Source organism: Erythrolamprus reginae, chromosome 4, assembly GCF_031021105.1.
Source record: "Erythrolamprus reginae isolate rEryReg1 chromosome 4, rEryReg1.hap1, whole genome shotgun sequence".
NCBI lineage: Eukaryota > Metazoa > Chordata > Lepidosauria > Squamata > Dipsadidae > Erythrolamprus > Erythrolamprus reginae.
The window spans coordinates 65,709,764-65,734,124 of NC_091953.1; the positions used below are offsets into that span (position 1 = coordinate 65,709,764).

The 24,361-nt window shown below is 39.2% G+C and overlaps 1 protein-coding gene across 6 annotated transcripts in view; it reads left to right on the forward strand.

The window, feature by feature from the left end:
- PDXK (pyridoxal kinase) overlaps positions 1-24,361 on the forward strand; it is a 52,032-nt gene that overhangs the window by 8,407 nt on the left and 19,264 nt on the right. For all 6 annotated transcript variants that reach the window (XR_011559012.1, XR_011559014.1, XR_011559013.1 and 3 more), the window contains exons 2-4: positions 9,231-9,285; positions 17,808-17,912; positions 23,446-23,529. Coding sequence is in view for 2 of the 6 variants with exons in the window: in XM_070750507.1 (XP_070606608.1) it covers positions 9,231-9,285; positions 17,808-17,912; positions 23,446-23,529 (244 nt within the window). In the remaining 4 variants the exon portion in view is untranslated. The remainder of the gene's footprint in view (positions 1-9,230; positions 9,286-17,807; positions 17,913-23,445; positions 23,530-24,361) is intronic.

Sequence of the window (24,361 nt, forward strand, 5' to 3'; positions counted from 1 at the left end):
GAGGTAGTATGGGATGGTGTGAGGAATTAAAATGAATTCTGCTGCAAATAGATAGGAAAAAGTATAGTGAACCTGTTTTAAAGATGCTCCATCCTTTTACACCTTTGTGAGACACTGATCAGAAAAATCAACCAGGGAATTTGCACTTGATAAGAAAAATAGGCTGTGAAATTGACAAAAATAAGTTTAGCTTTATAACATAATAATATGCAAAATTACTTAGAAGAAAAGTGCAATTAATTTTCCCTATGCTACTTCTCCCTCTTTAAAAGAAAATTGGAAATATAACATGGTTTTCAGAAACATCTAATTCGAACTACCAGGAAAGGAGTATGTGATGATCTGAAGCAGTGTTTTTCAACCAGTGTGCCGTGGCACACTAGTGTGCCGCGAGACATGGTCAGGTGTGCCGCGAAGCTCAGAGAGAAAGAAAGCAAGAGAGAAAGAAAGCAAGAGAGAGAGAGAAAGAAAGAAAGAGAGAGAGCAAGAGAGAGAAAGAAAGCAAGAGAGAGAGAGGGAGAGAAGGAGAGAGAGAGAAAGACATAGAGGGAGGTAGGGAGGGAGAGAGAAAGAGAGCAAAAAAGAGGAAGGAAGGAAGGAAGAGAAAGAAAGAGGGATGGAGAGAGAGAGAAAGAAAGAGGAAGGAAGGGAGAGAAAGAGGGAGGGAGAAAGAAATAGAGTGAAGGGGAGGAAGAGAGAGAGAGATAATTTTTTTGTCCAAACTTTTTTAGCGCCCCCCCCCCCCCGGCTCAATGTGCCCCAGGGTTTCGTAAATGTAAAAAATGTGCCGCGGCTCAAAAAAGGTTGAAAATCACTGATCTGGAGAGACAGAAAAGAAGCTTAAAGAGTTGAGGCCAAGGTCTACTGTCTAGAGTGAACCTTGTGAAGAAAACCCCTAACAAAACTACTTAGCAGAATCCTACTGTTAGCCGAGAGTGAAAAAATTGGAACTGGCCAGACTACGAACCCATTGTTCCCTTGCATTTATCAATGAGCGCTTTAAAAGCCCCCATTACAATATTAGAAGATTGACTAATGATTAAAAATGAAACAGCTTCAAGTGAAAAGTTCATTAACAGTCTTTTGAGTTACAACAAAGAGGAAGTAACTAAATGCAGCTAATTTAATACAAATGATGGCAATAGAGTATCTTAGTACAGGAGAGAAAAGATTTTTTAAAAATAGGTAAAATTTATTGCCTCAGGCTGGCACTTAAAAGCATATTCAATAGTAAGTACTGTATTGGCTTTCTATGTTTTAATGAAGAACTATTTTTAAAAGGCATGCTTCTAATGCTTTCATTTTTTCACACTTTGAAGATTAAACAGTTGTTTAGAATTAGGAAAATATTTCAGACTTAAAACACTTTGGCCTCTGCTCAAAAGTAGACTGCTTCAAAAGTGGGGTGTTTTATGACATTTTGAATCATAAACATGTTGCATGCTGCTACATCTTCTTTATTTTAGACGGAGTGGCTGTGGGTGTTGCCTCCCAAGGACAATTCCATCTGTCCGTCCATTACCCTGGGGGGGGGAACTACTGACCCCCTCAGAGAGGGTGCGCAACTTGGGCGTCCTCCTCGACCCACAGCTGACATTGGAACATCATCTTTCGGCTGTGGCGAGGAGGGCGTTTGCCCAGGTTCACCTGGTGCACCAGTTGCGACCCTATTTGGACAGGGAGTCATTGCTCACAGTCACTCATGCCCTTATCACCTCGAGGTTCGATTACTGCAACGCTCTCTACATGGGGCTACCTTTGAAAAATGTTCGGAAACTTCAGATCGTGCAGAACGCAGCCGCGAGAGCTATCGTGGGGCTTCCTAGATTCGCCCACGTTTCTACAACACTCCGTGGCTTGCATTGGCTGCCGATCAGTTTCCGGTCACAATTCAAAGTGTTGGTCATGACCTTTAAAGCCCTACATGGCATTGGGCCAGAATACCTCCGGAACCGCCTACTACCGCACGAATCCCAGCGGCCGATAGGGTCCCACAGAGTTGGCCTTCTCTGGGTCCCGTTGACTAAACAATGTCGTCTGGCGGGCCCCAGGGGAAGAGCCTTCTCTGTGGCGGCCCCGGCCCTCTGGAATCAACTCCCCCCGGAGATTAGAACTCCTCCCACCCTCCTCGTCTTCCGTAAACTACTTAAGACCCATCTATACCGCCAGGCATGGGGGATTTGAGACACCTTTCCCCCAAGCTTATTATAATTTATGTTTGGTATGTATGTGCTGTTTGGTTTTTTTTTTAATTGATAGGGTTTTTTAGTTTTTTCTTAATATTAGATTTGTGCCTGTACAATATTGTTTTATCGTTTGTTGTGAGCCGCCCCGAGTCTTCGGAGAGGGGCGGCATACAAATCTAATAAATAAATAAATAAATAATAAATAAATAAATTTTATCTCTACAGCAGAACCCTGGGAAATAAGTTGGGCTGAGACTGAGTGATTGATCTCAGTTTTAACCACCATGCACATCATTAAATGGCTTTTTCCTCTCTGAATCTCTTTTGCAGATGATGATAGGGCAGGCATGCACACTGCAATAATAAAGCAAAAATAACTCCTGAAAGAAGCTTTGTAACTCTTCATATTGTGAGTTGAGAAAAACTACAGTGATCCCCCGCTCGTTGCGAGGGTTCCGTTCCAGGACCCCCCGCAATGAGCGGGTTTTCGCGAAGTAGCGCTGCGGAAGTAAAAACACCATCTGCGCATGTGCAGATGGTGTTTTTAACTTCCGCAGCGCTAGCGAGGAGCCGAAGATTGGGGGCGGCGCGGCTGTTTTAAAACATCGCCGCCGGCATGGGGGGCTTCCTAGCAGCCCCCCAAACCCGGGTTGGGGGTCCGGGGGGTGCTGGCAAGCCCCCCATGCCGGTGGCGGCGTTTTAAAACAGCCGCGCCGCCCCCAATCTTCGGCTCCTCGCTAGCGGGCAGGCAGGGGGGGACAAGCCGTTCGCTGGCGCTCGCTCTCGCCGCTTTGGAGCTGAGTCCTGAAGCGAATTCGCTTCAGGACTCAGCTCCAAAGCGGCGAGAGCTAGCGCCAGCGAACGGCTTGTCCGCGCTCGCTCTCGCCGCTTTCGAGCTGAGTCCTGAAGCGAATTCGCTTCAGGACTCAGCTCCAAAGCGGCGAGAGCTAGCGCCAGCGAACGGCTTGTCCGCGCTCGCTCTCGCCGCTTTCGAGCTGAGTCCTGAAGCGAATTCGCTTCAGGACTCAGCTCCAAAGCGGCGAGAGTGAACGGTGTGGGCGGGCGAAGGGCGGGCGGCAGCGAGGAGTTTGCGTGGGCGGTGGGGAAACTCCTTGCTGATGCCCGCTGCTCGCCCTCCCGCCAGCAAGAGGGGGAAGACCCAGGGAAGCCGCCCAGCAGCTGATCTGCCGGGCGCCATCTACGCATGCGTGCCCATAGAAAAAAGGGCACGCATGCGTAGATGGTGTTTTGACTTCCGGGTTCAAAAATCGCAAATTACCCTGTTTGCAATGGTTGGGGACGCAATAACCGGGGTATTACTGTATTTCATACTGTTAGGAGGCTGACGTTAGTGTCATTATGCCTAGTTAATAATTTATTGTTTCAGAATCATGTATAAACAAATAACATATTGCGCTCAAGATAGTAATTACCTAACTTCAAAGAAAAAAGCCCAAATTTGTGATTTGTGTGCCACATTCGTTTTCTCAGATGCCAATAGTAACATATTTCTGGTTTACCAAAAAAAAAATCTGTTGTGTTGAGAACGATGTTCTCAATTCAAAATGTAAGAGCAGGAACATAACCCCAGGATTTAGTATACTGCAAACATTATTCCATAACTTTGCTCCTGACAGTACTCCTAGAAACAATCATTTAAGTACTATAGTACGAACATTACCCTCCCCCCAGTATGGAACTACTAAGAATGCATTCACATTTCTGATCTGTAAACAAATGATATATAAAATTAAATTTGTTGGTGAGATTTAAATTTGTTTTATTGCTTTATCCTCTTCAAGATCATAACAGAATACAGGTAGTCCTCAACTTAAAACCATTTGAGAGAAAAGTGATTTATGACCATTGCAGCATTCCCGTGGACAATGTGATGAAAATTCAGATGCTTGGCAACTGACTCACATAATGGTTGCAATGTTTGGGGGTCATGTGATCACCTTTTGCGAACTTCTGACAAGAAAAGTCAAGTGGGAAGCCATATTCTCTTAACAACTGTGTTACTAATTTAATAACTACAGTGATTCACTTAACAAATATGGCAAGAAAGATCATAAAAAGGGGTAAAATTCATTTAACAAATGTACTTATTTAAGGAGAGAAATATTGGGCCCAACTGTGGTCATACAGATGTGTATGTGCGATGGTATTATTTCTACTATTAGCTGCCTCAATATGTGCTCCTAATACAATGCATTATTGTTGCTTTGTTCCTTATCTGTTAGATAATTGATTATCCACCATACTGCATTATTACCAGGCAATATATCTCCAAATCTTAATGAGTTTTAGTATCTTTCTATATTCTTTCAAACATTGCTAAATTTCATAATTATATCAATTTGATGTACTGTATTAAATAAGAGAAAATAAGATATATAAGTTTATACTACCAGCCTGGGATAGTCTGACTTGTGCTGGTTATTACATTCTGATTTTTAGAGGAATTACCATATTTTTCAAAGTATAAGACACAACTGAGTATAAGATGCACCTTAGTTTTGAGGTAGGGAAATGGCGGGGGGGAATCTACCTACCAGGTATTAATCTGGCTAGCGTCCTCAATCTGGTCAGCTTCAACACATAATTTTGTCCCCTTTAAGGGTGTGAAAAAAAATTTTTTCAGAAGGAGTAGCAATGAAAAAAGCCTGCAAAGAGTTAGGGCTGGAAAAAAACTTTGGAATAGCAATGAAATAATCCTGCAAGCATGGAAGATCATTAGCACCTTGTTAGGGCTGGAAAAAAAGCTTTGAAAAGCTACATTGGTAGTATAAGACCAGTGAAGGGCTACCAAAATTTTTACTACCATACTGTGGGCATGTCTTATGCAGGGCACCCTGCATTTTCTTTCAACATCTTTCAGTTAAATTGGGTACTCTGGGGCGGAGCACCATTTTTATTACCCCACTGTGTCTCGTCCCGTCCCCCCATCCAGGCAGTAGCCCACCCCTTTATAAGACACACCCAAATTTTTAGCCTCATTTGGGGCGGAGGGGGAAAGGTGCGTCTTATAATCCGGAAAATATAGTATTTGGACTTTTAAAGTAATTTTATCTAAGATGAATTTTATTTAACATGTAAGTACAGTATTTGACTTGTTCTTGTTTTCATGAGGGTAAGATTTTCTAAAAAGGTAAGTCTCTAAATCTCTCTCAGTATTCTTAATCAAAATTTCCATGTTTTCTCTCCACAACATGTGTTGATGAGGTGGCAATTTTTTTTACCAACTGTTGCTTTTACTTTTAGTAATTTTTTCCATGTTTACTTATTTTTAATTGTGTTATAAGCCACTGAGGGTTATAACTTGTGGTTAATTCTTAGAATCTAATCCACTATTTACTGTAAATAAGTCCTTAGTTACATGGATCCTGGAGTTTCTCTTATTTGTTAGAGGAACTTTGGGGATGAAATGGCAGAAGCGATCAGAAGAGCACTGCTGCAATAATTCCGCCTGGTTACAGTGGTACTGGAACAACTTTAATCTTGTCTGCCCAGTTCCCCTTTTTTATAAAAGTTGTTGATAAGATGATTGATTACCAGCTTCAGAAGCCCCTGGAGAAAGCTGATTATCTGGGCATTTTTATTTGGGTTTCAGACAGGAATATAGTACTAACATGAACATTGATCATGCTTTGATGATCTCTGGTAGGGCTAGGGTACAAGGTGTATCTATCCTGGACTTTTTCAACAACTTTTAGTACCACTAAGATTTAGAAGTTGGGGGACACAATGTTCTTCCTCCTCCAGGGCTAGTTACAGTCACTGATTGGAGTGGGGGATGTCTTGCTAGAGCCCTAGCAATATAGGATCATCCAGGGGTTCGCCCTCTCCCTTAGTGTCTGCAATAGGGATTAATTTTTTTCCCCCACAACAGACAGAATCCATGCAAGGAACTGTGGGGCAGAGTAGAGGAAACAACTGGAGGTGGGGGAGAGAAAGGGCTCAAAAAATAGAAGCCGAGATGGGGTAAAAAGGAAAATAGATTGACTGTGTATAAGAATATTGAGTCCAGAGCTCTGAAATGTAAACGGATATATTACAGAATGATATAGATTTGGGAAATAAGATAGAACAATATAAAACAAAAGTAAAATTTCCTGGAAATAAAAAACCTAAGCCAGTTTACTGATGTTGAAATGCACTAGTTTATACTATATACAGGGTCATGCTATCTTCTGCTTGACACAAAAACCTTTTCACACTTCGTTCTATCTTATCTTTCCTTATGGTTTAGAAAAATCAGTTCCTTTCTCAAGGGAGAAAAAAAATAAGTGAAAGATATTTCTTGTAGTTTGTTTTTGTTCATCTGCTGTAAATGGAGCCAGTTGAAGGTTTAATCTGAATTCTTCAGCTCTCTTTATATTGTTCTTCCCTTTGCTTCCATTTTTCTGGCCAGTTAGTAATAATGGCACAGCAGGGTTCCAAGGGAAAATGAAATACTGTATACATAAATGTTTGTATTCTTTATATACTGTATATCATATCTCAGTCTACCTTACGCATTTTTTGATGGCTTCACATCCAAATATTAATCAGGACCGTCCTGCAGATCTTTAAAGCCCAACAAAACTGGTCAGGTGTTACCACTTATTAATACCAAGATAACTTCATCAGAACTGTAAATAGTTCTGATCCAAATACATCTTGATATATTTTCATTTTTTTTATGGAATTGTGAATGGATAGAACTAGGCTTTTTTAAAATTGGAGGTTCCGTTTGGCTTTCTATTTAGCTAAATTCTTTTAGCTTGCATTAAACAATAACATGAAGCAGTAAACCTATTGATGTACAACTGATAAATGCTCTCTTAAGGTAATAAATAGCAACAGGGCTTTAGCAGCTCTCTCTCTATATATATATATTACTATATATCGAGGAACAGGGTAGTATCTCAAAATGGAAAAATACTGAGATTTTGTAATAATGGATTCTGCATCTTGATGGAGCTAATCACATTCTCTTGGCTGTTTTTTTTCCTATCTTGTGAACCATATTCATATAGTTACATTGATGAGAACTATTAGGAGCAGGGTATATGGCTGTGATACAGTTTATACCAATCCTGTCCTTAGTTTCCAACAGATCCGTTTCCAGTAAAAGATAAAACAAATAATTCAATATTGAGAACACTCAGAGAGGTGAATATGACGGTGCCACCAAACTGAAACAATCATTACAGGAATCAGTTAAGGCTTAGAAACTCAAAGTCATGTCATTTTATATTGTCATATATAATGACACTATAAGATTGTTCTATAAAGATTGTCATGCTAAGCATGACTATATGTTTATTTGTTTGTTTGTTTATTAGATTTGTATGCCACCCCTCTCCGCAGATTCAGATTCTCTAAATCCTTTGGCCAGCTCCTGCTCTTCTTCCTAAGCAGAAGAAGATTAGTCCAAAGAGATTATAACTGACAAGGCTTAAAGCTGCTAACGGTGTAGTTTTAAAAAAACCCTCAGCCCCTAAAAGAGACAGATATTGTGTCGATTGGTCCTCTAAACTATGGATTTCCCCAAACAGTGAAGCAGATTTCAGAATCTGCTGAGATGTTCCATATGTGTGCAAAGCGGAGGTGTGTTTAGACCGGTTCAGACTGGTTGTATAGAACCAGTAATAACTTAGTGGCCTGGGTCACTGGAACCTGCAGCAACTCAGGCCTGCCACACGCCCCAAATCAGTTCTCTCGGTGGTGCCATAGGTGGACTTCAACTCCCAGAATTCCTGAGCTAGCATCATTGGCTCAGGAATTCTGGGAGTTGAAGTCCACAATTCATAGAAGAGCCAACTTTGCCTACACCTGTCACAGGTGCTGCCATCTTATTTTCTGGTTTTTGCTTCTGCTCATGCCCAAAAGCTGCGTATTTAGCACTGAGCATGTGTCACTGAGTGAACTGGCAGTGAAGAAAATTGGAACTCATCGCTGGTGCAAAGGATTCATTTTTGATACATAGCAATCTCTGACAAAAAGTGGAGAAAGGGTTACCCTGGCTTGGCATGTTAAGCAAACAATAATATGCCTCTGGAGCACAATGTGTCTAGCAAAAGAGTCATTCATTCCAGAAAATTACCTGTTATTTCTGTCTCCTTAAGATTCATGATGCTGTATATTATACCTTTTTTTCCTAAGATTATTTTATTTCAGCTCATAAGAACTGGAGATCAAATATATTAAATGTCAGATTTTTCTGTTATTTTTCAGTGTTTAGACTTTTTCTAGTAGTGGATTAAAATGTTCCAAGTCTGAAACATCAAAATATATTCAACCAACATTCAAGTGTTGTTTGTAAAGCAGACCTGATATTTACTAGGACTCTGTAGAGATCAAGATTCAAAGAGCCAAATGTAAGTTACAGTGCATAGAGGCTTATACAGTAGTAGCATCAGGACAACACCAACCAAACGTGTCTTCTGATCATGAGATCATGGATCAGCTCTGGAGAGCAGCCACAAACCTAGAAAAAGAAGCAGTTAGTTTAAAATCTTCCTGATACAGTAGGTTATGTTTGTGCCCACATGTACTTTAATTTTGTTCTTCACAACTAGATTTCTGTGTAACTCTAGTGTTTACTTCTTCCTTATGCACTATGTAAGTACATGAGCACACATTTTTATACATTGTAACTTGATAAAATAATGCTATTTCTTTTGTAAAATTTTATGCTTTTGTATACTGACTGATTGTAAGCTGCTTTACCTTTGGTGAGATAGGTGGTATATAAGATTTTTCTTTCAGCTGTCTGAATCCTGATTACTGAATTTTCCATTCTTATTATTTTAGCTGCAGTGTTGTTTACTTTAGGGTTAAACTTATTTCTGCAAATATTTTTACTATTTTTGTGAAGCCTGTATCTTTTTCAATTTAATAATCTGTTGATGTTTTCTTTATTTAAAGCATTTTCCTTTTTGATTTTGCTTATTCATATCTACTGTCAACTTATACTGAATACTGAGTCATAACAATATCTTATTACTCTTGAAAAATGAAAGAAAACTCCATAAACATTTTTTTCTTTTATTATAGGTGTTGGGCTTTGAAATAGACACTGTGAACTCTGTCCAGTTTTCAAATCATACAGGTAAGTGTGGCAGTAGTAGATTCTATTTTTTTTACTACCAGTTCTGTGGGTGTGACATGGCTTGGTTGACATGGCTTGGTGGGTCTGGCAGGGGAAGGTTACTGCAGAATTCCTTTTCCTCCCAATCAGCTGGGACTCAGGAGGCAGAGAGCAGATGTGGGTGGGGCCAGTCAGAGGTGGTATTTACCGGTTCTCCAAATTACTCAAAATTTCTGCTACCAGTTCTCCAGAACCTACTGAAACCACCTCTGAAGTGTGTGCACCTGTGTAATTTAATCTGTTATGATTCAGAACAAATTATGCCTGTAGAAATTCCTCTTAGTGTTTAAACCTGCTACCAGCCATATCCAATGAATGGTTGTAGACCTTTCTGTTCTCTGTGTTGAGATAATATCTCTGACTAAGCACTCTTAAACCAATCAGCTATGTACTTGTCAGCCTTTACTTACGTAGCATCTATGTCACACTCAAAGAAGGGAGAAGAGGCAGAGGTTAATTATCTTGAAGCGGAAACATGTGTATCCCCTGTAATTCAGTGACCTGGTCAGAATCAGAACCTTTTCCCACCCACTCTATGGAATCTAAAACAGAGCTGCAAGTCTTAAATCCATAAGAAAAAAGGTATCATTGTATAAGAGCTCCCCCCCCCCCAGTTGAATGTACCAAACTATAATGCCATGTGCGTCAAGGATAGCAAACCCCAGCTATGTGTTGATCTCTTGCCAGCTGTGCTTTTGGTGGAGAGTTCTCTTGGAAAATTGTTGGAATCAACATGCACATCTTGTTGATCCATGCCTTGGAATACCAGTGCAAACTACTCATTCTTTGATTCTTGTCTAACTATTGACTATATATTCTATCTGATTTCTTCTGTCTTGGTAAGATATAGTTACAGCCCTTTGCCCAGTTGATAATTATTGTGAAAAATTATTGTTGTGCTCCAAATTGGGACTGTCTGATTACTTATTTTAGTATCCCTGGAGCAGAACTATTTCATTCAGAAGCAAAATAAAGGATAGCATAGGCTACTTTTGATAGCAGGCCAGTCCAACACATAATATGTTATATGTTACAGAAAAGTCCAGGCCAAAGGAAATTAAATTCTTTTATCCTAACTACCATGTTTTCTTAAAAATATGATGTACCCCATAAGTAAATTCTAACTTGATTTTTACATGTGCACCCAATATAAAACATATCTCCAAAATAAGCCCCAACTTGCCAACTCTGGGGTGCACATGGGTAAAAATTAGAGTGGGGATGGGGGTGGAGCTGCCCTACTTACTAAGTCTTGCACTCAAACACCTACCTGCCTTGTAGGCCCTACTTTTTCTGCGGCTGTTTGCCGCCATTCATACGCATTGCTCCCTGCCTCATTTTGCTGTCATAGGTTTTCCGAAAAGGCTTCTGCAGATGAGAAATGGGCTCCTGATTGACATGCAAGGTACCTCCTGGCCTCATTTCTGTCATCAGGGGCCTTCCAGAAAGGCCTCTGCAGTTGAAAAATTGACGTCTGGATTCACTTGCACATCTCTCCCGGCCTCCATCTCACCATCAGAGACTCTTTCTGGAAGGCCTCTGCAGTCGATAAAAGTCCGGATCAATCTGGAGCCCTGTTATCAGCTGCAGAGGTCTTTCCAGAAGGCCTCTGACAACAAAATGGAAGCAAGAGGGTGCTGCATACGTCAATCTGGAGCCCATTTCTAGGCTGCAGAGGTCTTTCCTAAGGGCCTCTAATGGCAAAATGGAGGCCGAGTGGGATGCATATGAGTGGCAACAAGTGGTCACAAAAGAAGTGGGCTGGCAGTGGCTCCTGTTGGGTGGGGCTGTTGGTGCTGTCGCCACAAATTGAATCAATAATTACAAATCGCCCCAAAATAAGACCTGATACCTTTTTTTCTCATTTATTTTGGGGGAAACATGATAGTTGCTAGATAATGTATCTCCTGCATAGATGTTTGAGTCTGCTTTCTGAATTAGCTATGTTGCTATATATTTATTTGTTCTGGGGGAAAATCAGCACACAAAAGGTCAAAGTCAGCAAAGTAGGCACGAAACACAACGATCAGATAATCCTCCACAATGGCCAAACCCAGAGGCTGCTATTTATAGCAGCCTCACTAATTACCACAGCTCCACCCAACCACAGGTGGCCTCATTTTCTTTGATAATAATCTCTCAGTTGTTGCTGCCTATGCATCGCTCTCCACATGCGTGGCTGTATCATTAACTCTTGTTCTGAATCCAAGGAGGAGCTAGATAATTGATCTCCTTCTGAGCTGTCTGCCACACTCTCCTCCTCCCTGTCACTCATGTCTTCTTGGTCAGAGGAGCCTTCATCAGCAGATTCCACCGGGGGCAAAACAAGCCTGCAGCATGTGGATGTCTCCCCCACATCCACAGTCCTTGGGGGCAGGAGCTGGGCCAGAGCTAACCACAACATTTATTTATCTATCTGTCTGTCTATCTAGCTAGCTAGCTATCCATTGTGTCACAAGCAACTCTGGGCAGTTTACAACATTAAAAGCAAACTAGTTGAGCACTTAAAGCAAACTTCCCCATTTTTTATGTCATCTTACAAATGTGCAGATTATAGTTATCAGATGCTCTCCTTCAATGTAATTATTTGTCTCCTCTAATCTTAGATAACTGTTTAGAAAGGTCAATGTGTTCATCCATTTGCCAGGTTAAAAAGTAACACCTCTATCAATGGATTCCCCTAGGAATTGGCTTCTAGGCTTTTGCCTTCCTTTGAGTCAGGCCATTGTCTAGTTAGGGTGTCATAATAATGGCTCTCCTGTTATTTTTATCTGAAATTTGATATTTAGTGTTTAGAAAGGGTACATTAAAAAGTATTCTCATTGTAGAATAAACACTTTTTTTCAGTATCTCATTTGAATGCTACCTTACTATTCTAATGATCTTGGGATTTCTGAATTTACATATAATTACTTCTCTTCAAACATTCACCTAAAGCAGTGTTTCTGAACCTTGGCCGCTGGAAGATGTGTGGACTTCAACTCCCAGAATTCCCCAGCCAGCGGAATTCTGGGAGTTGAAGTCCACACATATTCCAGCAGCCAAGGTTGAGAAACACTGACCTAAAGATTTCAGGAATGTGTGGATTATCTTTCTTTGTTATTTTCCTTAGTGTCACTCTTCACAGAAACCAGGAATCAGGTTTCCTAACCACGTGGATAGTTTATTATTTGTTTATTTATGTATTTATTTGTTTGTTTGTTTGTTTGTTTATTTGTTTATTTGTTTGACTTCTATGTCGCCCAATCCCAAAGGACTCAGAGCGGCTTACAACAATAATAAAAAATACAATATAAATACATACAAAGAGATAAAAAAGGTACTTCATTTACCTTAATGTAGGTATGTTCAGATTGTTAGTGGAAAATATCAAGACCAGGGAAAGAAAACGGCAGTGCCTATGCCAGTGATGGCAAACCGTTTTTTACTTGGGTACCAAAAGGGTGTGTCTATATGCAACAATGCGCTTACATGTGCCCACACCCTTCCCCATGTATGCACACACAACTTACCCCACACAGCCCACCCTTGTGCATGTGCACAGAGCTCATTGAAGCCTCCAGAGCCTGTGGATGGTGAAAAATGGATTCCAGCTGATTTTCAGCCTTTCGGAGGGCGGGGAGGAGGTCGTTTTTGCCTTCGTCAGGTTTCAGGAAATCCTCCTAATGCCTGGGGAGGGTGAAAAATGGCTCAACACCCAACCAGAAGTTCAATTTTGAACTTCTGCTGGAGTCTGTTTTTCGCCATCCACAGGGTCCAAAGGCTTTCTTAAAGCCTGGGGAAGGCGAAAATGACCTCCTTCCGCTCTCTGGAAGGCCGGAAATCAGCTGGCCAGCATGCACATGCGCACTGGAGCTGGCATAGGGCAACACCTTGCATGTCCTCAGATATGGCTCCGCGTGCCATCTGTGGCGTGCATAGCATAGGTCCACTATCGCGGGCCTCTGCCCTCTTTTCTACCCAGTTTGAAATTGTCATATATTAAGCTAAGGGCCATCATGCATATTTCATCCAATGTTCACAAGAACATTTCTAAGTATTAAAAAAAAGACCTGCATTATGACCAGTGAAGGGCTACCAAAATTTTTACTACCACACTGTGGCTGTGGCTTATGCAGGACGCCCTACATTTTCTTTCAACACCTTTCAGTGCAAATTGGGTGCTCTGGGTGGAGCCCCATTTTCGCTACCCCACTTCATTCCCCCCTCCCCGGTCTGGGCAGCAGCCCACCCCTGATTATGACCAAAATCACAGGCAAAGTAATATTTAAGAAGAGGTTAAATTATAACCTGTGTTTGCTGCTGTGAACAGTAGTGTATTTGCCAACCTTTTGCAAGTCTTTGAATCTACATATTATCAGGGAGAGATGGTTTTTCTAGGCCAGTGATGGCAAACCTATGGCACGGTGCCACAGGTGGTATGTGAAGCCATATCTGCTGGCACGTGAGACGTTGCCCTAGGTCAGCTCCAACATACATGTATGTGCCAGTCAGCTGATTTGTGGCTCATACAGAGGCTCTGGGAGGGCTTTTGTGGCTTCCAGAGAATCTCCAGGGGAAGGGCGCTTTTACCCTCCCCCAGCTCCTGGGAAGCCTTTGGAGCCTGGGGAGGATGAAACACAGAGCCCATCATAAGTTGGGTTACAAGTTATTTCTGGCCTCCAGAGGGTCTCCAGGGGTGGTGGTGGAGGAAGCTGTTTTCGCTCTCCTCAGACATTAAATTATGGGTGTAGGCACTCGCACATGCACGAGTCTCCATAGAGGGGCGGCATATAAATCTAATAAATTATTATTATTATGATGATGATGATGATGATGATGATGATGCATGCTCTTTTGGCACCTAAGGAAAAAAAGGTTCGCCATCACTGTTCTAGGCTGTGTGCTGCAGAGGAAGTTGCAGGTAGTCTTTGACTTACAACAGTTCGTTTAGTAACTATTCAAAGTTACAACAGCATTTAAAAAATGACTTATAAATATTTTTTACACATGGCCAATGCAGTATCCCCATTGTCATGTAATTTACATTCAGATACTTAACAATTGGTTTACATTTATGATGTTTGCAGTATTCTGGGATCATGTGATTCCCTTTTGCAACCTTCTGATAAGTGAAGTCAATGAAGAAGCCAGATTCACTTAACAACTGTGTTAGTAATTTAACAATTGCAGTGATTCACTTAACAAATGTGGCAAGGAAAGTAATGAAGTGGAACAAAACTCACTTAACAAATATTATTTATTTATTCGATTTTTATGCCGTCCTTCTCCTTAAACTCAGGGCAGCTTGCAACATGTTAGCAATAGCACTTTTTAACAGAGCCAGCTTATTGCCCACATAATCCGTGTCCTCATTTTACCCACCTCGGAAGGATGGAAGGCTGAGTCAACCTTGAGCCGGTGATGAGATTTGAACTGCTGACCTTCAGAACTACAGTCAGCTTCAGTGGCCTGCAGTACAGCACTCTACCTGCTGCGCCACCCCGGCTCCTAGAAATATCTCACTTAGGAACATAGATTCTGGGCACAATTGTGGTCATAAGTCAAGAACTACCTGTATTCAATTTCCGAAAATAAAAAGTTTCATCTCTTAAAAGAAAACAAGACTAAGAAGAAAAGTTGGACATTCTGCATCCCATCTCCTCTGCATCTTTCATAATTAACTGATTGAAATATCCGAGAATCAGGAGGGGAGGTCGGGGTTAAACTGATCTGTTATAAGACTATGAATGTTTTGGAGATAAAAATAACTAGAAATAAGACATTGGATAACTAAGCAAGGTACCATTTAGAAGGTCTGTGAGTTTCTGCTTAGGAATTTGCCCAGCAGCATATATACTTTTTAAGGCAGCTGTAGATCAAGTGAAAGTAAAGTTGAGGGAATGTGTATCATAGTAAGGCGATTTTACTAATACAAGTAGGGGAAGCTCCATTTTAGTTGGTTTTTTTGTCATCTGTGAAAACATTTCACACTAAATTAAGTAAAATGTAAGTAAGGATACATTTATTTTTCTTGAGGGGTAAGAACATAATTTGGAATGTTTCCACAGATAAACATTAGTGTGCTGACCCACTTCTTGCTTACCCAATGCTTTCTGTGGTTCACAGTATGATACTGTACTGTGTCCTTGAATGCCTTCAAGTATTTGTTTCCTCCTTCCCAATGTTTATTCATAAGTATTCTTGGCACAACTGATGTGTGCATGTTTGAACTTTTGTACCATCAGGACCTGAAATGCAAATACTTTAATAAGAAGGGGGTCAGATAAATCTGGTAATTGAATTTGGTTCAAAAGCTATGGCGAATAATTATCATTATAAGCTGATGGATTTCATGGCTCATAAAACTTGAAAAACCCTTCCTTAAACTTTCAGTTCTGGAATATGGCAGACTTTCAATTTTTTAAATAACTCCAAAGAATAGCAGTGTTAACAAAATATGAATGTTGATTTATTTTCATTTACAAAAATAAATATATTAGGAGAGAAAGTATTTCTGGACATTATTATTTAGCAATATTAGTAATGGTACTGGGTTGAAATGCATAAAAATATTTCACAGGCTACAGCATCAAATAAAGATTTACTGAACTCACCCACATTCACTGTAAAAGAAGTAATCACGTGTGGCGTTAGCATATCAGTAGTGGTGAAAGCTACTGGTTCGCATCCAGCATGACTCCAAAATACAAGCAGGGCTCCTTCACCAGAAAAGTGGGCTTTCTTTCTGTAAGTTTTTTAATCAATGTGCTACTCAAATTCTTGTGTCTGTGTGTAATCTTTAACTGCACAAAACAGTGCATCACAGAGGAACATTTTTTAAATCCAGGTACCTCAAAAAAGTACAGAATATAGGTACACCCTGTATCTCAAATCAGAAAATGATAGCCCTTACCCATTGTCAGAAGAATAATTTAGGGTTGCAACTCAAGCTAGGAAGATTGGAAACAGTATAAAGAATAAAATAAATCCAGATCTGAAACTTCTCACAGTCGTCCCCTTATATATACACACACACAGAGAGACAGAGACAGAGACAGACAGAGAGAGAATATATATGTTCACCATGTAGTTTATAAGCATACTTTTTGTCTATTTGTAACATTATAAGGGAAGCATCTTTAGGGAAAGGGTTCATTAATTAATATTGTTAAAAGAAAAACTGATACAGTGCTTAAAATTATGCAATCCTATATTCTATGGGCTGCAAAATTATTTTGGGAGGAATATACTGTAATTTGAAAGGATCAGCACAAGGCCAATTATTCCCAGCAAGTGACAACCCTCACAATCTGCTATGCCCAGTCTTTCACAAGTTTTACCTGGAGTTTCACTTGATGGGGGTTTGTTTTGCACATATACATTGTGGACAAATGATATATTAATAATAATTGCATCTATTACAACATGCCAATAATTACAAATGGACATGCAGTTCCCCTGGGAGATCTAATTTAATTAACTGTTTGTGTTTGCAGTTCTTATCCTTTAAGATGTGGATTAGGTCTGGGTAACTTTTTGGAGGAAGTTTGCTAATTTTAGTTGATTTAGTTGACAACATACAAAACATTTGCCAGACCAATCCTTGAATACAGCTCATCTGTCTGGAACTCACACTGGATATCAGATATTAATACAATAGAGCATGTCCAGAGATATTTAACAATAAGAGTCCTTCACTCCTCTGCCCGCAACAGAATACCTTATGCCACTAGACTTGAGATTCTGGGCTTAGAAAACTCAGAACTATGTCGCCTTTGTCATGACCTAAGTGTAGTTTATAAAATTATCTGCTGCAATGTCCTTCATGTCAACAACTACTTCAGCTTCAACCACAACAATACACAAGCACACAATAGATACAAATTCAAAGTGAACCAGTCCAAACTCAATTGCAGAAAATACGACTTCAGCAACAGAGTGATTAATGCCTGGAACTCACTACCTGACTTTGATTTTCTCACAAACTTTACCCTTAGACTGTTGACCTAAGATATCATTAAGGGCCGTGCATAAATGCACCAGCATGCCTACCATTCCTGTCCAATGTTCCCTTTTATTTGGATACAGTGTATCCAATGTATTCAAATAATGTTATGTATATTATCAAATAGGTAGGTAGGGAGAGAGAGAGAGAAGAGAAAGATAAATAAATATCCTTGTGTGGTCTCTAGAACCTCCTTTTATTGAATGGCTCACATGCTGCAATTAAATAACATTTTCTCCAGCATTAACACACACAGTTTTTTCTCCAAACTCTGATGGTTAAAATATTTAAAGTCCCCCCCCCCCCGGCATTATTGTTATTTTTAGTATAGCAGTATTAATGCAATAGCTTTATTTGAAGTGTTCAAACTATATCCTATGTATTGTTGAGTGAGTGACCATTGTTACTTTGATTTCTACTTGTTAGCTTTAAATGAGATCCATGAATCCAAATGCCATATAACAGCACTAAGTCCCTGTTTTCTTTCTTGGTTCAGGTTATGATCATTGGAAGGGACATGTATTAAATTCAAATGAACTTCATGAACTGTATCAAGGACTGAAACTGAACAATGTAAATCACTACAACTATGTACTGACTGGTAAAGTATCTACTGCTTTGTTTTTTTGTAACAGTTTATTTACAATGATTAAAAAACTAGAAAGATTTAAACTAGAATAAAATTGATCAGTCTTATTATACATTAACATTTAAGTGGGATAAAGGCAAAAAGGATCCCTTATGTAGTGAGGGAGTTCATGGTCATAAATAGCTTTAACTGTACACTTTCTCTCTATGGATCATTAATCTGCTTTTACCTCCTTGCAAAAAGTAGAATAGGTTTTATTCATATTCCTTTCTGCAGTGATTAGACCTGTTTTAAAACTTATTAGATGAAACTGATTTATACATTGATTTATGTAACTTCTACAAGGTAAAGGGTGTTCTTAAAACTACAGAAAATATAATTATGTGGGTCTGGAATCATAATCCATAAAGGATTGCCATAAAGGGCAATTGACATTTTCCCCCTTCTTTGGTTTCCATGAAAATTTTGGATGTAAATGAATGAGACTGCCCTGTTCCCTATGGTAGAAATTGATTTTCAGCATAAACAAACCTTTTATTTGGGATACATTTCTGTTATTTTCCTTGAGGAAAATATAAGGGAGTGAAATATAAGAATAATTTCACAGGAATTTTGCAAGGAGACTGTTTTCATTTCCTGTAGCTAGCCAGATAAAGAATTTCTTAAGCTTGCCAAATATTACTAATCTCTAGCATGGGGTGATGAGCATTAGAGTCCCACAGGCCACGGACGGTTCTTTAGCATTTAAGAATTTCCCTAAATAAAATACCCTACCTTACAAAGTTACATGTTTTTTTAATTTTATCAAGAATTTTTACCTCCAATTGTTGATTTATCTTTCTTGACAGTATGTATCATTTCAGGTCGATTTGAAAATAGCACCTTTATTTTTTTGTTACTATGGATTGTTTTGGTAGCTGATCTTAATGAAGCAAAACAATTAAAAATTAATACTTTTGTTCAGTTCACATATACTGTACAGTATGCTCAATGTATATTCAATACCTATATTGAATTCTTTAGTGAACTCAATATAGGTATGGCAGAACGGGTATGTTATTGCATCCACATGAACTGATTGCACTTGTAGATTAATTCTGGTGGGACTGTGATAGAAGTGCTAATCCATCCTAGCTTTTTTAATCTCTTGGTGGTTTTCATTACAGTGTTCCCTCGATTTTCGCGGGGGATGCGTTCCAAGGCCACCCGCGAAAGTCGAATTTCCACAAAGTAAAGATGCGGAAGTAAATACACCATTTTTGGCTATGAACACTATCACAAGCCTTCCCTTAGCACTTTAAACCCCTAAATTACCATTTCCCATTCCCTTAACAACCATTTACTCACCATTATTACTGATACTCACGATTGAATAAGACACTTAGTGATCCTGATATTTATAAACATAATTATTTATTAACAATAGTTATTTTTTTGTTATTTATTTGCAAAAATTATTAGTTTGGTGATGACATATGATGTCACCAGGCGGGGAAAACCGTGGTATAGAAAAAACCCCACAAAGTGTTTTTTAATTAATATTTTTTGAAAAACCGTGGTATAGGCTATTCGCGAAGTTTGAACCCGCGAAAATCGAGGGAACACTGCACTCTTAAAAATAGAGGTACAATGTTACGTTGATTCCTGTCCTTCCTTCATGGCTATATCTACTCCATGTTTGGGGTGTGTGTGATCCAGCTCAACATCTTTCCATTATGGGTGTCCTCAGGTTCTACATAAAATCTACATCTACATAAAATCACACAGTGAGATCATCAGTCAGTATCAGCTCAGATGTTATCAATATGCTAATGATAGTTATGAATCTGTATCCTTTATTGACCAAGTGATGCCGTCTAGGTTCTTTCCCAGTGTCAGGAATCTATGGGGAGTCTGAAATGGGAAATAATAGTTTTTAGCTCAAACCTAGCAAGGTTGAGTGCCTGTGGGTTTTGGAACCTGGAAATTATTCACATTTGATTCTAGATTAAGTTTACACTTCACAAAACAAAAGTAGTTCAGGAAGGCATTGGCATCAAGCTAGCAACTGGGATTCCAAGCAAATATTTGGCATGAATTTGCACTGCTCACTTCAACCAGGTTGTTCCTCCACCAAGTTACCTCTAATGTTGCCCTTCTCTAGATTAGTGCTCTTCTGCTCAGAATCACAACATTGACACCAGTGTTCCCTTTAATTTTTTGGGGGGGTGGGCGGAAAAGTATAGTGTCTGAGCGGCAGTCCCTTTGGGACTGGGCGGCACAGAAATAATAAATAAATAAACAAACAAACAAACAAACAAACAAACAAATAAAAAACCCACCCTGTTTTGCCTCAGAGAATTTCAAAATAAAATACTGAACTGTGAGCTCATAATAGGGCAACTCTATCAATATCAAAATGCCACTTAAATAGTTGAGCTAGTTTCAAACTAGATTTTGATTTTCTTTCTCTCTCCCTTACTCCCATTCTTTTTCTTTCTCTTTTCCTTCCTCTCTTTTTTCTATCTGTTTCTCTCTCTTCCTCTCTTCCTCTCTCTCTCCTTCCCTCTCACTCTTTCCCTCTTGGCTTCTGGGCAGGTTTGGAAAACTCTGAGTTGATGGTGATTTTTAAGTGAGCGATTGCTCACTGCTCAGCTCAGAGGGAACTATGATTGACAGAACAAAACACCAAAGCTATAGAATATTTGTATATTTATTCATGTACATTACTGAAATGAATGTTATTAGAATCATAGAATGCTACAACTCTTTGTTCTTTTTTTCCTTGTTTATATTACGTACATACTGAAACAGCTAATATTTACTGATTGTTCAGGTTTTCCCTCACATTATCAGCTCATAGGCTGGTAAATTGAAAATGAATGTTGCACAGTGCACAATACTGTAAAAGATTTCCTTGGTTCATCTAATACAAATAGAATAAAAATAAAATCTTTTTACAAAAATCTTTTTATAAAAATAAAAAACAGCCACTTCTCCCTATTTATTATAATAAATCGTGCTGTAGTTTTCATTAGTCTTTCTTATAATATATGTTGTAGATGCATACTTAATTTGAATTAAAGAGGAATGTATTTTAATATCTTTTTCCAATATAGCCATGGATAATTTGACTTCTGTTTCTATATTGGATCATTATAATACACAGGTATCATGGACTTTATCTGTGGAATAAAAGTAAAACATATTGGTTGACAGTTTTGGAAAATTTGTAGGTAAATAATTAGCCACAATCCTAAACCCTCACTAGCCATGTTAACTAATCTCGAAGCAATAGTTTACTTATAGTTAACTATAAGTAAAAGGAATAAAGGTCATTCTGGTATATATGCTTTGGTTTAATGCAATATTTGTCTTTAATTTAGCCAAGGCAGAAAAGCTGGTCACATCTACTTTATTCAGAACTGGGGTAAAACAATTTTATCACTAAAAGGGAAGGGGGGAAAATCCAAAAGAAGAATCTCATGCTCAAAGCTCTGGTAGGGTGAAAAAAGAAGGGTTACATTTTTTCTTAATCACTTCCATTTGAAAGGTTGCCATTTGGAAGAAAACACCCTGTACAATACAAATAACAACCTATTAATTTACAGCTTCTCTAAACATATCCCTGGTGTTCTTCTTTTGGCTGTCTTTGATCCTGGAAAGGCAACCATGGTGCACAGAGGGGGCTTGAAAAGCTGGATCTCATTCAAAAAAGGCAGACTTGTTTGTCCATCCCTTTCCTAAATTAGCAGTCCCATTCTTTATCTTACAGGATGTGTCATTGTGGTTAGCAGAATTTAACTCTAGGTAGGTTGTTATCAATACAGTGTTCCCTCGATTTTCGCGGGGGATGCGTTCCGAGACCGCCCGCGAAAGTCAAATTTCCGCGAAGTAGAGATGCGGAAGTAAATACACTATTTTTGGCTATGAACAGTATTACAAGCCTTCCCTTAACACTTTAAACCCCTAAATTACAATTTCCCATTACCTTAGCAACCATTTAGATTATTACTCACCATGTTTATTTATTAAAGTTTATTTTTTTTAAAAATTATTAAAGGCGGACGAAAGTTTAGCGATGACATATGACGTCATCAGGCAGGAAAAACCGTGGTATAGGGGAAAAAGCCGCAAAGTATTTTTTAATTAATATTTTTGAAAAACCGTGGTATAGGCTTTTCGCAAAGTTCGAACCCGTGAAAATCGAGGGAACACTGTATATTTAATCAAGCTTTTAGAGCCCCCATTGAATATGCTATAAGTGACCGCATACATTAAATCATTGGCTCCCCAATTCTATTCTGTATAGTTTAAGTGAAGAATAAGAAAAGATTCAAGGTTCTATACAGTACTAGGTTAGTACACTATTTTGCATAATCTAGTAAGTCATAAACCATGATTTACAAACCACAGGTAATTCCCAAGTTACGACAGTTCACTTAGCGGCCATGCAAAATTGTGATATAACACATACCCACACCCACAGTACTTATGACACAGTCCAGAGGTTACGAATGTTCAGCACCATTGTAGTCATTCACCTTATGAATGACCACAGAGGCACTGCAACATTTGCCCTGCCTATTCCTCCCTCCGCCAGGCTTCCACAGGCAAGTCTGTGGACACTCATTTATCTTGCAAAGATCTAGTGAGCTGTCTCCTCTCCAGCCTCTCTGCCACGGTTTCTTTGCTTGCTCCTGGCCTCTGTGTGGGGCCGAGAGGCAAAAGGAAAGCAAAGTTGCTTCCTCCCATATTTGGGGATACCAGGGTTATTTCAACAGAAAACAATCATATAGCTCTTCCCTGCTAAAGGCTGATTTGGAGACTTAGAGGTATATATCCTGCCCTGCATGCAGAAGGCTACAAGTCGCAGTAAGAGTACGGCTGATGAGACCATAACAAGGTCAAAGTAGACCCTCACACTGGGACTTGAACCTGCAACCTTTGCCTTGTAAGGCAGAGAATTAACCTCTAGGATACAGTATCCAATCCCTTCAGCTATATATATATATGTGCATGTTGGTATACATACACACACACACACACACACACACATATATATGCATGTTGGTTTATTAATCTAGAAATAAGAACATCATTGCATATTCATTCGTATACAGAAAACTTGTCATATACAACTATACAATTGTAGGGCAAATAAAAGCATTACTAAACTAAAGCCAAGCAGTAGTTTCTCCAAATCTCAGAAACTTCATGATGGTTCACAATTTAAAGCATCAGTCATTGAGCTGTTTACTGTGGGTACAGATTAGTTTGTCATACTATTACAAATCCTTTGTAATGTACATTGAAAGGTTACATATTTCTTTAAATGTCTACAAAAAACAAAATGTAAGGAATAAAAAGAGAAGGAAAAAATAGAGGAAAAGAAGTGCAAAGGAATAAAGAAAAATCGAAAAAGGGAAACTTCTAACTTTCTTCAATACGGTTAAAATATAAATATGTTAATCTTTTGATTTAAAATTCAAAAGTGGTATTCACGTAGAAAACTAGACAAAACTGTTTTATATAATCATAATTTCCCCTTCTCAATTTATCAAAGGCTATACCCGGGATAAATCATTCCTTGCAATGGTGGTTGATATTGTTCAAGAGCTGAAGCAACAAAACTCGAATCTAGTATATGGTAAGTTTATGATACATAAGCAATTCATTTTATGTCAACCTTCCCATCCTTAATATGCCAACTGAGCATGATAGATTCAATTCAATTCAATTCAATTTATTAGATTTGTATGCCGCCCCTCTCCGAACACTCGGGGCGGCTCACAACAGTAATAAAAACAGTATAACAATGGAACAAATCTAATAATAAAATATATAAAAACCTCAACAATTAAAAACTATACAGCACATACACATCAAACATGAAATATAATAAGCCTGGGGGAGATGTCTTAGTTCCCCATGCCTGGCGATATAGGTGGGTCTTAAGTAACTTGCAAAAGACAAGGAGGGTGGGGGGCCGTTCTAATTTCCGGGGGAAGTTGATTCCAGAGGGCCGGGGCCGCCACAGAGAAGGCTCTTCCCCTGGAGCCCGCCAAACAACATTGTTTGGTCAATGGGACCCGGAGAAAGCCAACTCTGTGGGACCTTATCGGCCGCTGGGATTCGTGCGGTAGAAGGCGGTTCCGGAGGTATTCTGGTCCAATGCCATGTAGATACTGATGACTAACAGCCATGGAGAGCACTAGGTTGAAGGCAGCTATTCATTATATACTATTGGAGATTTCTCAATTTCTTAGACTTTTTTAGAGGTGTTTACTTTATAAGAAATTAGTATTAGTTTTTGGAGATACTCCTTAATTACAGTTCTCACACATTTCACTTACATTTCAAAAAACACATTCGCATAGAATGCCTTCAAAATATGATTTTGCAGACTTTGAAGAAAATGATAGTCCAGCTTCTCTTCAAGAAGCCATTGCTGAATCCAGTGGAATTGGATAATTTGGCAG